General features: G+C 36.9%; 1 protein-coding gene across 20 annotated transcripts in view; it reads left to right on the forward strand.

The window, feature by feature from the left end:
* BTNL2 (butyrophilin like 2) overlaps positions 1–16,279 on the forward strand; it is a 108,553-nt gene that overhangs the window by 67,408 nt on the left and 24,866 nt on the right. For 17 of the 20 annotated variants that reach the window (XM_072637601.1, XM_072637597.1, XM_072637599.1 and 14 more), the window contains 4 exons: positions 8,370–8,456; positions 11,424–11,771; positions 13,297–13,578; positions 14,210–14,230. In XM_072637601.1, coding sequence (XP_072493702.1) covers positions 8,375–8,456; positions 11,424–11,771; positions 13,297–13,578; positions 14,210–14,230 — 733 coding nt within the window. In that variant the 5' untranslated portion in view covers positions 8,370–8,374. Of the gene's footprint in view, positions 1–6,451; positions 6,510–6,541; positions 6,786–8,369; positions 8,457–11,423; positions 11,772–13,296; positions 13,579–14,209; positions 14,231–16,279 lie in introns of those variants that run through there. The other 3 variants (XM_072637598.1, XM_072637612.1, XM_072637595.1) reach the window with 2 other exon arrangements.

Here is a 16,279-nt window from a genome sequence, read left to right on the forward strand (position 1 = left end):
CATGTTGGTTTCCTTATTGCATCTAATTGATCAGCAATGGTTTTTAAGCCCTTAGTATGTACAGGGCACTGTGCTAAATGTTGGGAATATAAAAAAAAGCAGAAAGACATTTCCTACCCTGGTCTCCTTGACAGAAGAGGGATAGTGAGGTTGATTTTGATAGAAGATAACCATACAGATCTGAATGGGGCCGGGGTGGGGGGGAGGAAAGAGAAGGGGAGGAGGGTGATATGGACAGTGGGAATGAAAATCAAAGGAGAGGTTTCTGAGTGGCAGTGGGAGGGTCTGAAATGGGGAGTAAGAAGTATGCTAACTCCTATTTCTGATCCAGGATGTTACAGGGTATCAGAAATGTAGAAACAAGAAGTGAAAATGGTGTCCTCCTGACTCTCCACAGGACTTTCTCTACCAGATCATAAAAACCTCTTCACCCCATAAACTGATTCCACCCCTGAACTACTCACAATGAGTGTCCTCCTCCCCTGTAGATTATCCCTCTGATTGCTTCCTCCAGAACCTCCATTTTAAATAGGATGCCCAGGATAACCATGTCTTCATTCCCCTCCAGGCTGTACTCTTCTCTAGACTTTCTCTACCTTGGCCCCTACCAGTACCATCATCGCCTCCTCCCCACCCTCTTTGGCTCATCTTCTACACTATGATATAAGCTTCTTGAGGGCAGGATGATTTCAAATCCCAGCCAAGACATTTGCTAGCTGTGTGACCCTGGGCAAGTTACTTAACCCTGTTTTCCTCAGTTTCCTCATTTGTAAAATGAGTTGGAGAAGGAAATGACAAACCACTCCAGTATCTTAGTCAAGAAAACTTCAAATGGGATCATGAAGAATCAGAAATGACTGAAACAACTTACCAACAACAAAAAAAGATATTATCCATTTCTTATATGGATACTTTAATTAATGAAAGGAACATTGATATGAGAAAGGCAGAGAAAGTAGTTCAAGGAGAATAACAAGTAATTCTGAGGGAAAAGTATCCCTTCAGATAAAACTACTAAAGAAGAGACACATAAAGTTCTGAGAGGACTGAAATGAAAATCTGCCTTTCAGCAACAAAAGGACAGGTGCATTGTAATGATGGCTGCATTGGATTGTTTCCCAAAAGCTAATTTACATATAATTGCTTTTAGGACTTAGAAGTTTATTTCTAGGAAGCTAAATCAACGAACTACTTGGGGATTATGAGAATATTGTAAAATTGTATGTGTATGAATGAATGAAAAAGCACTAGGTTAACAAACAGAAAATCAAAATATTTCTTACTTTCATGGAGATCACTTTCTAATTTATGGTATCTACAAGAAGTCCTGGTAGACCTTTGGGTGCCTCAGTTTAACATCATTCTTTAGAAGGTAGAGAAAGAGGAGAAGGAAGCTATACTTCTGGATGAAGTCTGATCAAGAAAGAATTGGTTGCTAAAATAGAAATGACAGGAGTTGGGTTGAACTGATTACTTCATTTTTAGAATTTGCAGTAAAGAAGACAAGGAAAATCAAAATTCTTGGTTTTTAAAATAGGCAAGAGAGTGTCTCTGATTTTGATCACTTTAGCAAAATTCTAGAACTCATTGTTAAAGGAATGATTTGTGAATGTTTAGAATGGGAAATGGAGTAATTTTCATGGCTTCTTCACAGGTAGGTCATACCAGCCTAATATTAGTTTTTTTTTTACCTGGGTTATTAGATTACTAGAGCAGAAGAACTGTAAAGACATAATATGATGTCAGCAAAATATTTGTTAAAACTTCTCCTTTTGGTTGAATGACTGGATCTTAAGAGTAGTTATTAATAGGTCAATGTCAGCTTGGAGGAAGGACTCTATTGGAATGTCTAGGAATATGTGGTTGACCCTTTGCTACTTAACAATTTTATCAAAGAGTTGGATGAAGGCATATGCGACATACTTATCAAATTTGCATGTGACACAAAGTTGGAAGGGATAGCTAATACACTGAATGGCAGCATCCTGATCCTAAAGAGATAGTTGGTCTAGTGGGCTGAATCTAAAAGAACAACATTTAATAGACATCGATATAAAGTATCACATTTGACTTAAAAAAAATTAACTTCACAAGTACCAGATGAATGAGACATAGCCTGACACAAGTTTATATGATAGATCTTTAATAACCTGAAAGCTCAATATAATCCAGCAACTAAAGTGATCTTTGATCACATAAAGGAAAACATAGGAATGATGGAAGTGATGGTACCACTGTACATAGCGCTGGGCCTACTTCATATATTTTGGATGCCACAATTTATAAAGGGTATTGACAAACTGGATCATACTAGAGGAGGGTGATAAGAATTTCAAGGGGACTGTGAGACTATGACATATGAGAATCAGATGAAGAATTGGAGTTGATGAGCCTGGGGAAGAAAAGCTGGGAATGGAGTGGGAGTAGAATAGTTATATTCAAATTTCTGAAGACCCATTATATTGAAAGGATGAAACTTGTCACCCACTGCTTGACTGTAGACGATAGAACTAGGTGCAACATATAGATCTTGTAGAGAGGCAGATTAAGACTTGATGTATGGAAAAAATTTTCCAGTAAGAACTATCCCAAAGTGAAATGGGCCACCTTGTAAGGTAATAAGTTCTCCCCTCTTTGGAGGTCCTGATATGCAGACTAGATGACCACCTGGAGATATTTTAGAGGGGTTTCCTGTATAGGCATGGATGTGTGCTGAAATCCTTTTGAATTCTTAGATAGTGTATTTCTGATTCTTGCCTATGACATAATTTACCCTTCAGATGAGATGCTCTTCTGCTATTTCATTTATTGAAATAATGCTGCCTCCTCCGTGAAGCTTTCCTTGGTCACATCGAGGATGCTTCTCTTATTGGAATTGCTAAAGCGTTTGGTTCCTAAGATGATAAATACATAAAATAAAAGCTAAAAAGAAATAGATAACTAGACAGACAAGCAACCAAATGAATGAATGAACAAACAAACAAATAAATGATAAGCATAGAACAAAATGGGGCCATAGGGGTCATCTAGCTCAGACCTCTCATTTGATAGATGAGGAAACTGAGGAAAAGAGAAGTTAAGTGATTTGCTCAAGCTCGAATAAATAGTGAAGAACTGAGTTTTGAAGTATGGTCTTCTGATTTAAAATCTATATCTCCTTCACACCCATGTGACACTTCTGCTAGTATCTTATTTCTCCTTCAAAACTGTGAGTTCTGCAAGGACAGCCACAGTTGTTTTTCATCTTTATGTCTCCCTTGGTGCATGATGCAGTTTCCTGTCCATATTTCAGTAACTGTATTGAGCGGCTTAGCTTTGGTGTCTGGCATATAGTTTGGCTCTTAATAAGTGTTAGTTGACTGACTCAGTGTATGAATGATTGTGCTCCTTGTTAGGGACACAAAAGAAGTCTAAGGCACAGTTTTTTGGAGTCAGAATGCAGTTAAGTAATTGGTGTTTTTAAGTCAAAACACATAAATTATTTTAGGACTTGAAGGAGATACATTTGATTTTTCCATGAGTCTTTTCAGCTGAAATGATTATAGGCTAATGAAATAACAGAGAGATAACAGGCAATATTTAAATTTAGCTACTAGAGGTTATGTGTATAATTCTTTGCATGAAAAGCACATAGTTTGAGACTACAGCTAAAAAAGGAACAACTAGGACAAAACACACGCCTGTGGTCTCCTCCTCTCTAGAAATATATTCATTACAAGCTGACTTTCCCTTCTAAAATAATTTTTTCTCTTTCCCATTTGGCCTCCTTTAGTTCCACCATAAGTGTTAGATTTGATATGCTACTAAACAATTAACTTTTCTACTTATTGTGTGGGCTGATCACTAGCCTGGCTCTTCTGGCATGTTTCCTCGCACCTACTTACGCGACCTCTGACTTGGTTTTTTCTTTTAAAATTTATTTATGTATTTATTTATTCTTAGTTTTCAACATTCACTTTTATAAGATTCTGAGTTCTAACTTTTCCCCCTTACCTCCTGTCTTCCCTCTCCAAGACAGCATGCAATCTGATATAGGTTATACATGTACAATCATATTAAGCCTGTTTCCACATTAGTCAGAATCAGAACAAAAGGGAAAAACCATGAGAAAGAAAAATCAATAAACAAAACCAACAAAAAAAGAGAAAATAGTATGCTTCAAACTGCATTCATTCTCCATAGTTCTTTCTTTGGATGGGGATAACATTTTCCATCATGAGTCTTTTGGAATTGTCTGAGTCTCTATTTAGTAATCCAATTGTCCTTCACTCTTTGCTTGGAGGCTATAGTCAGAATCCTGGGAATGGCACACTCTACACATACGCTGTCATTCTAATGCACGATCAAGGGGGAGAAAGGAGCTTTTGGATAATTCCCAAAGTACTTTCCTCATGATTCTAAGAGGTAAGAAAAAGGAAAGGGAATAAGCATTTACATAGTACCTAACATGTGCTAATAATGAATATTAGCACAGGCACTTTGTGCTAAATGCTTTTTACAAATATTATTTCATTTGATCTACACAATAACTCAGCAAGGTAGGTGCTGCTATAATCCTCATTTATAATAGAAGAAACTGTGACGAAGTTAAACGACTTGCCCAGGATCACACAGATTGTGAGTTTCTGAGACCAGATTTGAACACAGATATTCCTGACTTCATGCCTATTGCTCTATCTATTGCAACGCCAGGAGTATTAACTGAAGTTGCTTGAGGATGAGTAAGCATTGAGAGAGAGAAATTGTGTGCCTCCTTTATCTGGTCTAATTGCTTCCCAGATTGCTTGGGAGCCATTACTCTTCAGATCTAGGCAATGCATATCAGAGCACTTGGTAAAGCTGAGGCCTTATCAAACTCTAGTTAATCCAGTCCCCAGTGGATCATGGATTCAATAAAGAAGGAAGATATCCCCCTGTTATCTTCCTATTATCTCTCAGTTTCTTTCTGAGAAAATAACTTCAGTCTGTTGCAAGGCATTACTCTCAAAATTTTTAAAATTCAATTTTATTTAATTTTTAGCTCATAATTCTCCACTTCCTCCCTCACCTATACCACTCATTAAGAAAACAATAAAAACAAAACCAATTATAAACATGAATTGTCAAGCAAAACAAATCCCAGCATGTCATTAAAAAAAGGGTGATCTGTCTTTCAATCTGTACTTCTTTTGGGCACAGATTCACCAATTTCCTCTTTATTTAGAAATAGATACCACGTTTCATCATGAGTCCACTGCAACTGTGGTTGGTTCCTTCGTATTGATCACTATTCCTAAGTCTTTGAAAGTTATTTGTCATTATAGTCTTGCTTTTTGGATAACTTGTTCTCCTGGTTCTACTCTCTTCACTTTGCATCAGTTCATGTAAATCTTTTCAGGTTTTTCTAAAATCATACTCTTCCTCATTTCTTACAGTACAATAGCTTTCTATCACTTAAATATACTTTAGCTTATTCAATCATTTCCCCACTTAATGAGCAATCCTTTAGTTTCATTTTTCTTTCTTTGCTATCATGAGAAGTGCTACTATAAATAGTTTTGGACATATGGGTCTCTTCCCTCTTACTTTGATCTCTTTGAGACATAGGTCTAAGTAGAGGTATCACTGAGTGGGAATAATTTAATAGCTTTTGGGATGTAGTTTCAAGATATCACCCTTAACAGTCTCTTTCTGAACTCACAAAACTCCTTCATAATATTTCTTCATAAAATATGTTAGGGCAGTTCTGGCAAGAAAAAAGTTTCTTCTCATCTTTTCGTTTTCTCCTTGGCTTATCTTATAGCTCCTCATGGCTCAAGGACAAAGTCATGTACAATCTTCCTGATTCCACAAAGAGAAACATTTCATATAAAGATACTTACAACTGGTGGTGTGCTGATAAATATTTAATAAGAAACTGTCTGAAAACTAAATATACCCACGGCATACTTTTCAATTAAATTTGTTATTAATATGTTCTCCATTTTTAAAATTAGACAATCAAGAAAATAATAAATTAAGTTAAATAAATTAATTTTTTTTGTTATTATTGTTGTTTCAGGCACGTGTGACTCTCTGTGTCCCCATTTGGGGTTTTCTTGGCAAAGATACTAGAGTGGTCTGCCATTTCCTTCTCCAGCTCATTTTATAAATTAGGAAGTGAGGAAAACAGGATTAAGTGACTTGACCAGGGTCATACAGCTAGTAGTGTCCAAGGCCACTCTAAACACTGAGCCACCTAACTTATTTCTGAGGTTTAAATGTTTACACTGAAAATTTAGCAATTGTCTCTTCTGAGCCTGTATAGTTGATTCCACTGTTTAGAACTGTAACTCTTTTTAGCTTTTTTCCTTAAAGAGATCGTAAATTGCTATTTCTTCTGTAGAAGAGGCTTTGGGAACAGGGACTACAATTTCATACTGTGTTTATACTCACTATTTGATTCAACTGGATCTTTTCCCATTTATACCAGGCATATCTCTGTCTGTGACATGAGAGCTGGAAAACCAACCAGAAAACCAACTGAATCAGTAAGAACCTCTTTCCATTTCCTCCTGTATCCTCTCTCACCAAATCATAATCTTGGGTTTTCTTAGGAAGCTGCCCTTGTGCGAAGGCATTCGCAGTCTTTTAATGACTTAGGATGGATAATGGAGAACTCATTGGAGCCGGCGTGCTGATTCTGAAGACAGCCTCTCCAAATGACCAACTTTGAATGCTTAAAGACCAGCCCACTTTGAGGCTCTAGGTTACCACTCTGGTGGTGTCTTTCCCTGTTCCTTATTCCCACATGCTTTTGCCCCTAGGTATTATACTTTGAATCCTGAGCCTCTCTTCGCATGACTTAAAAGAAGCACTAATAAAGTAACTTGCTTTACAAATTACTAACAAGTCTGATTTTTTTTGGAATGAAATGTTCTCTCTCAGTCCCATAGCTGATACTCATCTCTAGGATGCTCAATTTAATGGTTTTATTTTTCTCTCTTTTGTTTAAACACATGTTCAGAAATATTTATTTTCCTCTAAGGACCACATTAGCTGCATCCCACAAATTTTTAGTTTATTGTCTTACAGTTATAATTTTCTACAATTGTTTGTTGTTTCTATTATTTTCTTTAACTTATCCATTATTTATTCTTATGTCCTTTGTTCATACTTACTTTAAAAATGTTTTTATTCCATTATTGTCTGTAAAGGATGTACTCACTTATTTTGACATTTTTTATTTTGTAAGCTCTGTATGCCCTAGCATGTGTTCAATTTCCGAAATGCTGAAATATTGGTATATGACTTAAGGTACCCTTATATAATTGACAAAGGTCTGTCATATCTAATTTGATCAAGGAAATATGGCCAGAATGTGGGGCAGTGACAGAAAAAAGTCTTATCATTGAGAAACTGCTCACAGACCTACATGAGCCCCAACAAATCCAGAGAAAGAATTGAAATGTGATCTTAAATAGGCTACTCAAAGTTCTGAAGCCAGAGATTTCAATAGGACAGAGTAGAAATGCAATGATCATAGGTGTTTCACAGATAACACGTAGGAGACACTGGAGGTTTTGGACTCCAATCTTTAATAGGTTAACTCTTAATCTAGTCAGACAGGTAGACAACTTCGGAGAGGTTAATAATCAGCTTTATTCTAATCTAATCTTCCTCAAGGAAGTTGTTGATAATGGGAACACCAGCTCCTGCAGCATTTGATAATCACCCTTCTTGCAGAGGCTGGTGAGAAGTGGAGTGGGGAGCGGGGGGTCAACTACCCCTGTGTCTCAATGGGGTCATTCGAGACAGGCACAGCTTCTGCACTCCCCTGTATTCCCTCAAGCCTCAATAGGGGCCAGTTGAGGCAGGTACATACATTCCTCTATGCATTACTCAAATCCCAAATGGGTTCTCCTATGGATTCCTTGTGGTTTCCCCCTCACTGACCAGTGCCCACTTGCTATATAGGGCAACAAAGAAGGCATCTTGCAAAATTAAGCTCTCTGGTTAACTTTAGCAATATTGTCATTCTGCACAAGCATAGTAAATGTCACATTATGTCACCCTCATATCTCCTGGTGCAACCTCAGTAGGACTATCACTATGATTCTAGCAATTACTAGCTAGGATTCTTGGGGCTAACCTGGGAGTTATTATCTAACACCTGGAAACTAGATATTGCCATGGCCATGAATCCTGAGAAACTGAACTCCAAAAAGGATAACAAAATCCTCCTTACACACAAAGAATTAAATTTTTTTTTTGGTAATTTTAGCTCTTTTGAGGGGAGAAGGGAGGAGGAGAGTATAGAAGATTAATTCTCCCAATTAAAATCTTCTTTTCCTGTATTATAGCCATTGCCTGAATCTCCTATGTTGTTTTCTGGTCTTTTGTTTTCACAGACATAATGGATGCCACATCCTGGACTGTGCTGAGTGTCAGTGCTAGCATAGCAGGCTTTCTTGGAATTCTGGTCATAAGAACTTCAGGTAAGCATTTCTCTCTCTCTCTCCTGTATTGGCTCTTCAAATGAATGGAGCAGTTTATAGTTAGCCCAGTTTGCGTCAGCCAAGTTTCTCCATTGGGAAAACTCAAGACTTCTTGACAGCTCAGCATAGCAGATATGATCCCACTCTTGGGTACCATGTGTAGAGATCAATTCTTCCACCCCATTGATAAGATCCATTTATAGGAAACTAGTATATGATGGAAGAATTTTAGACTTCTTTCTCTCTGGTGTGGTTTTCTCTAGTGAGGTGTTTGGTTTTGTAACCTTCCATCATACCAACTGGACTATATGTGTTCTTTCAGGGTTGACTAAGTCATGGGGAATTTATTAATACCAAACAAACTTCAGAATAGATGAATTTGCAAAGCAATCACCAACTTATTGATTGATTTTTCTTTTTAAAATGAATTCTAATAGATTATGATTGATATCTTTTATATTGATATAACCTAGTCTTCCCTCTGTATTCTTCCTTTCCTGTCTTCCAGAGAGCCTCCCTTTAGCAAAGAGCTTATAAAAGAGAGAAAAAGGAAAAGGAAGAAGAGAGTAAATCAGAACAATTGATCAATATGTCAAAACAATCTGATATTATATTCAGTGTTCCATATCTGTGGACAACGCTCACCCCCATACATACCCCCTGAAGAATGGTTGATGGAAGAATCTTTTCATAGCTCTTCTTTGGGACTAAGCTTCTTGCTTGATATTTGACAACATTCACTTTGTGTGCGAGTGTGTGTGTGTGTGTGTGTGTGTGTGTGTGTGTGTGTGTGATGATTATTCTTTCCATTTACACTGTCATAGTCTTTGCTTATATTGTTTTCCTGGTTCTGCTTACTTCACTCTGCATCAGTTGATGTGAATTTTTCTGTGTTCACTATATTCATTGTTTCTTACAGGGCAGTAATATCCCACTAGTCTCACAATTTACAATTTGTTTAGCATCCGCAATTTATAGGCATCTACTTTATTTCTAGTTCTTTACCATCCCCAAATGCGTTGTTAAAAAAATAAAATTATGATGGTCAAAATCTGCCTAGTTGACTTGGGGTTTACTTTCTCAAAGATCAAACCTTAAACCCATTTCACTTGGAGTTAATAGATTAGACAAGAGGTCCTTGCCCAGGTACCACTTAATGGTTATTTTTTGGGCCCTCCTGGCTCGGAGTAAATGTAAATAGTTTCTCTTTTGGCCAGCAATCCTTAGGGTCTTCCTCTCCCAGTTTGAGTTTTTTCTTTTTTTGATTAAAGGGGCCATCCTTTGACTTACTTCTTAAGAGGCCTATTCACTGAATGGGTGTTACCTCACTCAAAGTGAGAACCTGAAAAAGACCTTAGCCTGAAAAGGCTATTCTTTTACATTCTGGGTCATCTCCAATTGCTATGATGAATATCTGGCTCTGGAGGAGAAAGTAAGGCTTATGACCTTGTACAGCCCTCCCTCACACAAATCAAAGTCAACTACAAGTCATAGCATCATCTCCCTGATGTCATGATCCTCTTCAAGAACAAAGGATAAACATAACAACAACACAAGTAGTAAAAATCTGTGGGTCAAAATGTATTGCTATCTTAATTATTTTATTTAAAAAATTCCAAATTGCTTTCCAGAATGGTTGTACTAATTCACAGCTCTGCCAACCATACATTCAGTATTCTTTTTTCCAATTGTACTCTGTCCACTTCAGGTATCATGCCCTTACCTGAGGATGCTCTCCCCAAAGGAAGGTAAATTTTGTAGGCTGAAACCTACTTTGGTATTTTGGGGTTGATAGGCTAGATTTATTTCTTAAAAACTATACCTTAAACCCAATTCACTCTGACTCTCCTTGGCTGGTCCCTATCTAAACATCACTTAGTGGTTATTTTTTGGTCCCTGATTGCTCAGAATGAATGTAAATAGTAACTGTTTCTCTTTTGACTGGAAACCCCGAGGATCTTCTCCTAGTACTTTGATTTTTTTTTCGGATTAAAGGGGCCCTACCTTGGTTTACTTCTTACACATCCCTAATCTCTCAGTGAGCATTGCTTCAGTCAAAATGAGAACTCAAAAAGACATTAGTTTAAAAAGGCCAAGGTCCCCCACTGCATTCTGGGCCATCTCCAATTGTCCTGATCTACATCTGGCCACTGGACCCAAATGGAGGAGAAAGCAAGGCTGGTAACTTTGCATAGCCCACCGTCACTTAAGTTCATTTCACTTGCAAGTCATTGCAATATCTTCCTGATGTTGTTGTCTTCTTTGAGAATGAAGGACAAATCACAATATACAACCTGCATTATTTGAAGTCCTGCATTGAGTTGGAACCAATTACCATATTTTATATAATTATAACCTTGAATAGTACAAATATGAATATAGGCAGGCATGTCATAAGATTAATTGTTTGGGACCCAGTTATATTTAAAGCACTATCCCAGGTGCTGAAGACACAAGGGCAAAAATTGATGCAGTCCCTGCCCTTAAGGATTCAATATGTACGCCATGTAAGTGTGATTAGGGAAGACTTCATGGATTGTTCTTAAATGACCTTTTTTTTTTTTAAATAGATGTTGCTTTCTGCTGTCTACATTTCTGCTTAATGGAAACATCATCACAGTGTCTTGATAACTTTAGTGTCCTGTTTTCCACCGAGTGCATTTTTGATGTGGTTTCTAGGGACTGCTTTTGGGCAGGCTTCATAGTATATCATTGACAGAATGGGGATTCCAGTTAACCATATTCCTTTTTTGAACTTGTTTTTCATATTTTCTTTAATTTTTAATATCTCACCTGGGGTTTATGTTATTTGGCAGCCTGTAGTGGTCCCTTGTTTATATTCTATTCCAGATAATCGCTGGAAAAGACCATGATGGTGAGTTTATCTTTCTGCTATAGATTCATATGCATGATACCCTACTAGTGGCTCCTCTCTGATTCTCCCCTGTTTTCTGCTATACCAACTAGACCATTTCACAGTGATAGGACCTGCTGAGCCTATCCTTGTTAAGCTGAATGAAGATGTCCTGTTACCTTGTCACCTCTCCCCCAAAATGAGTGCTGAACACATGGAATTGAGTTGGTTCCGATCTCACTTCTCCGATGCTGTCTTTGTGTACCGGAATGGGAAAGCACAAGATGAAGAGCAGGCAGTGGAGTACAGAGGAAGGATTGAGCTTGTCAAGGACACTATTGCTGAGGGGAATGTGACCCTGCGAATCCGAAGTGTCAGGCTATCAGACAGTGGACAATACTGGTGCCGATTTCAGGAAAACCTTGAATATGGAGAAGCCAAATCAGAGGTGATTGTAACAAGTGAGTTGCTGGATTTTGTCTTTTTAAATTTCTAGTGGTTAAGAAAAAAAAACTGGAGAGATTTCCTTCCACTGAGTGGGAAAGGAGAGGAAATAATTTCATTTATCAGTATCTCAGGTACCAATATTTTGTCCGTAAGTCCTACTTCATGATTTTGTCATAAATAGCAGTGGTTTAGTTTCTAGTTCCTTCCTATTTCTTTTCACTTTTTGCTATTATTTTTGTCTGTACTGTCCGAAAAATGTTGAATTTTATTAAATTTATTCTACCTAATTCCATTTAACATTTGTTAAATGCCCATTATGTGCAAGGGAATATCCCCAGTTCTGTGGTGGATACAACTATTTATAAATAAAACATGATGCTTGCTCTCAGGGAGCCTGTATTCTAATAGAGGTGATTAAAACACCCAAAGAATTCTAAGAAAATATAAAAAGTACCTAACTTCTTTGAGATCTCTGTAGAAGGAGAAGCAGCTGGCTTGGCATCACTAAGTGGCTTTATGATTTTTTTTTCATCTTCATAAAGACATTTTAATTATAAACCATATCAACAGGTTTATAAGGCAATAACAAAGCTTTAAGTTAAATGTAGGCTCATCTAATTCAGTATTACATGTGTATTCCTTAATTTCTATTACCTTATTTATTGCACATACCAGAAAATGAGGAAAATTATAAATCTTTCTAATTATTTTTCCTAATTATTCTACTAGAAATTTCCCAGAACTTAATAATACATTGCATATTTTAGGGAAAATTATAAAATAGATAATTTCAATAAATCCTTTCTCTTAAATGAAGATCACAACAGTCTAAAAGATAGTTACAACCTTCTGTTTCAGAATTTGAATGAAAATGCCATGTAGCTGTATAATTTGTGCAAAGAATTTAACCATTACAGATTCCAACTTTTTTATTTGTAAAATGAGGAATTTGGAAATTCCTGTTGAGATGGTTTTGTTCCTGGATCCATTCTCTGAGGTAGAGATTTTACATCCAATCTAAGGGCCCAGGGACAATGCTGCCTTAACTGAATTAATGTAGACCAACAAAACTCAACAATAGCATAAAATTCTTTTGGAATGAATTCAGGATATCAGAGCCTATTCTCATCAATACATTTCTACATATAAATGTGTGAAATCCTTGTCACTAAGTCTCCTGAGTGATCTAGTAGTGTTTTTAGTCTTAGTTTGAGAATAGAGAAGAATCCCAGGGGACAGAAGGACAGCAATCCAACCAAAGCCCTGATACTGATTTGATATATCACCCTAGATAAATCCTGACCTCTTTCTTTTCTTATTCTCTCTTTTCCCATCTATTTAATGGGGAGAATTGTTCTTGCCTGAATCCCAGATTCTCATATACTTAATTTTTCTTTCCTTTCTACTAGCACTTGTAGGGTCAATGACCTTACAAGCTGAACCCAAAAGTCCAGGGAACTGTGGAGAGGGAGGACAGAAGATGTGAGGGACAATTTTTTAAAGAGTTTCTGGAACTCAAGTTCATTGGTTTTTTCCCAGGTCTCGGCACTGCCCCTCATATTAGAATGGAGAGGCCTGTCAACAAAAGAATCCGATTAGTGTGTACGTCAAGGGGGTGGTTCCCAGAACCCCAGGCAAAGTGGAGATATGTTGGGAGAGAAGAACCACTTTCCTCAAAGACTCAGATCCTAGTCATTGATGGGCTATTCCATGTGGAAATGTCCCTCATGATTAGAGAAGACAGTTCTGGGAGAAATGTGTCCTGTTCTATCTATAATCCGATCCTTGATGAGGAGAAGGTGTCCTTCATTTATATCCCAGGTCAGTGAACAGAGTATCAAAGAGGTTACTGTGGTTGTAGGTGATAGAGTAAGAGGAGAGGTATTTGAAATCTTGTTAGAGACTTGGATCCCTCAGGGAGAACATTCATTCTGAAAGGGGAATAGCAAGGAGTTAGTGGGGTTGAGAGGGAGTTAAGTTCCTACTATCAAAAAAGCACCAAATCTGTGGATACATTTTTATTTGGTTAAGAGATAAAATTGTGTGCTTCTCTTTCTTTTCGAATTTATACTCTATGCCAGGGGTGGGGAACCTGCGGCCTCGAGGCCACCTGTGACCCTCTAGGTCCTCAAGTGCAACACTTTGCATCCACACAGTTTGTTCTGTGAAGTTTGGATTCAGTCAAAGGGCTGCACTTGAGGACCTAGAGGGCCACATATGGCCTTGAGGCTGCAGATTCCCCACCCCTGCCTAGGCTTTGTGGATCAGAGAGGAGCCATGACTAGCAATGTAAACATGTATTGGGGTCAATAATTATTGTTACTATGGTCTGTCACTATTTTTTGTAAATTATAATTGGAAAGATAATTGCTTTCACTGTCATTTATTTTTTTCTGCAAATTCTAATTGTGGATTTTGATTGATAAGATTACATCTATTTTTTGTTTTTCAGAAAAGCTTGATGAAGAACTTGGTGAGTTATTTCCCCCCTTCAAGTAATAATTAGCTCTTTGTCTCTCCTGATATAGTCAAGTAATTAACTTTATTTCCACCATTACCATTTCTTATTCACAGAATCCTATTGTCTAACTAAGATCTTGTCTTTTGACTCCATTTTCTTTGACATTTAATTCAGTGTCTATAAAGGTTGACTTCTTCCCTCCCATACTCCTAACATCCTTATTTCCTTTTCTTAATATCTGAAAATCCATTCATTGTTGCCTCTTTTTTTTCTGGGATAGAAAGCTGATGGGGCGAAGAATCTCAAATATCATCATAGTGGTCAAAGGAACTCTGGAACCCTGGTTCTCCCAGGTAGACACTAAGAGAGAAACAAAAACTCCCTATTTTGAGGGGTACCCCATATGTAGTTTGTACCCTGATAACTCTGAGCACATAATGATAACTGAAGAATTATTAATTGAATTTATTATTTTTTCACTTTCGAAATACCTGGCCAAGTTTGATGTTATAGGTGACTCAGCTTTTTTCTTTTTTTTGCTTTTATCTGTTTACAAAATAAATTAAAACATTAATAAGTATTTATTTTCTCTCACTCCAAGTCACATTGAAAAAAAGAGGAAAGCAAATAAAAACTTTTGTAATAACTATGAAGAGTCAAGCAAACAAGTCCTCAAACTAGCTATATCCAAAAAATTCCATCTCATTTTGTATCTTGTATCCATCAACTTTCTGTCAGGATGTAGGTAGCATGGTTCATCATCAGTCCTCTAGTCACTTTAATGAATAGATTTTTTTCTCAATACTTTTAATATGTTGTATTACTGTATAAATTGTTCTTTTGGTTTTATTCACTTTTGTCTATATCAGTTCATACAAAATTTCCCAGCTTTCTATGCATCCATCTCTTTATTATTACAGACACAATGGTATTCCACTATATTCATATGTCATAATTTGTTCAGACTTTCTTCACCCCCAAAGTTTCCTGTTGTTTGCCACAACAAAAAGCTGCTAAATTATTTTTGTGCAGAGGAGTTCTTTTCCTCTTTTTTCTTTTATCTCATTAGCGACTAAGCCTAGGTCAAGCAGTATACACAGTCTGGTACCTTTTTTCGGACATAGTATTAAATTGCTTTCCATAATAGCTGGACCACTTCACAGCCCCACCAATATTATATTAATGAACTCTTTTCCTCCCTACACTCCTTACAATATTTGTCATTTCCCGTTTCCAGTCTGATGTGTGTGATGTGAACCTTCAGTTGCTTTAATTTATATTTTTCTACTGATAAGTAATTTGGAATATTTTTTAAAGGTGACTTTTAATAGCTTAGATTTCTTCCCTTGAAAACTTCCTGTTTAAGTCATTTGATTAGAGAATGGCTCTTATTCTTATAAATTTGAATTAATTCTTCGTACATCTTAGAAAAGTTATATTAGATCGGTGGTACAGTGAATAGAATCAGATAGAGATACTTGGACTCAGGAACCCCTGAGCTCAAGCACTGCCTCAAACTAGCTGTGTGACCCTGGGTAAGTCACAACTTCCTTTTGCTTCAATTTCCTCCTGCAAAACGGAGAGAATAATGTTATTTACTTCGTTGTTGTGAGGATCAAATGAGATAGTCTATGTAAAGTGTTTTTTGAACCTCAAAGCATTATGTAAATAATATCTCTTATTGTCATTATTTTATGAGACCTGTGATAGAGAGATTTACTACCAAGGCTCCCCACCTACCCAGTTAACCTTAGATATATTGGTTTTGCTTGTGCAAAAATTTTAAAATTTCGTAAAATCAAAATTGTTCATTTTATATTCTGTATCCCTTGTTTGGTCCTAAATTCTTTCCCAGTTCATAAATCTGAAAGGTCATTTTTTTTCTTGCCCCTTTATGATGTGAACTTTTATATCTAAATCATGCATTCATTTGGAGTTTATCCTGATATGTAGTGTGAGTTGTCAGTGTAAATCTAATTTCTGTCAGACTACTTTCCAGTTTTCCTAACAGTTTTGTCAAACCATGAGTCCTAAATCAGTAACTGGAGTGTTTAGAATGAC

The sequence above is a fragment of the Notamacropus eugenii genome, chromosome 2, assembly GCF_028372415.1.
Source record: "Notamacropus eugenii isolate mMacEug1 chromosome 2, mMacEug1.pri_v2, whole genome shotgun sequence".
NCBI lineage: Eukaryota > Metazoa > Chordata > Mammalia > Diprotodontia > Macropodidae > Notamacropus > Notamacropus eugenii.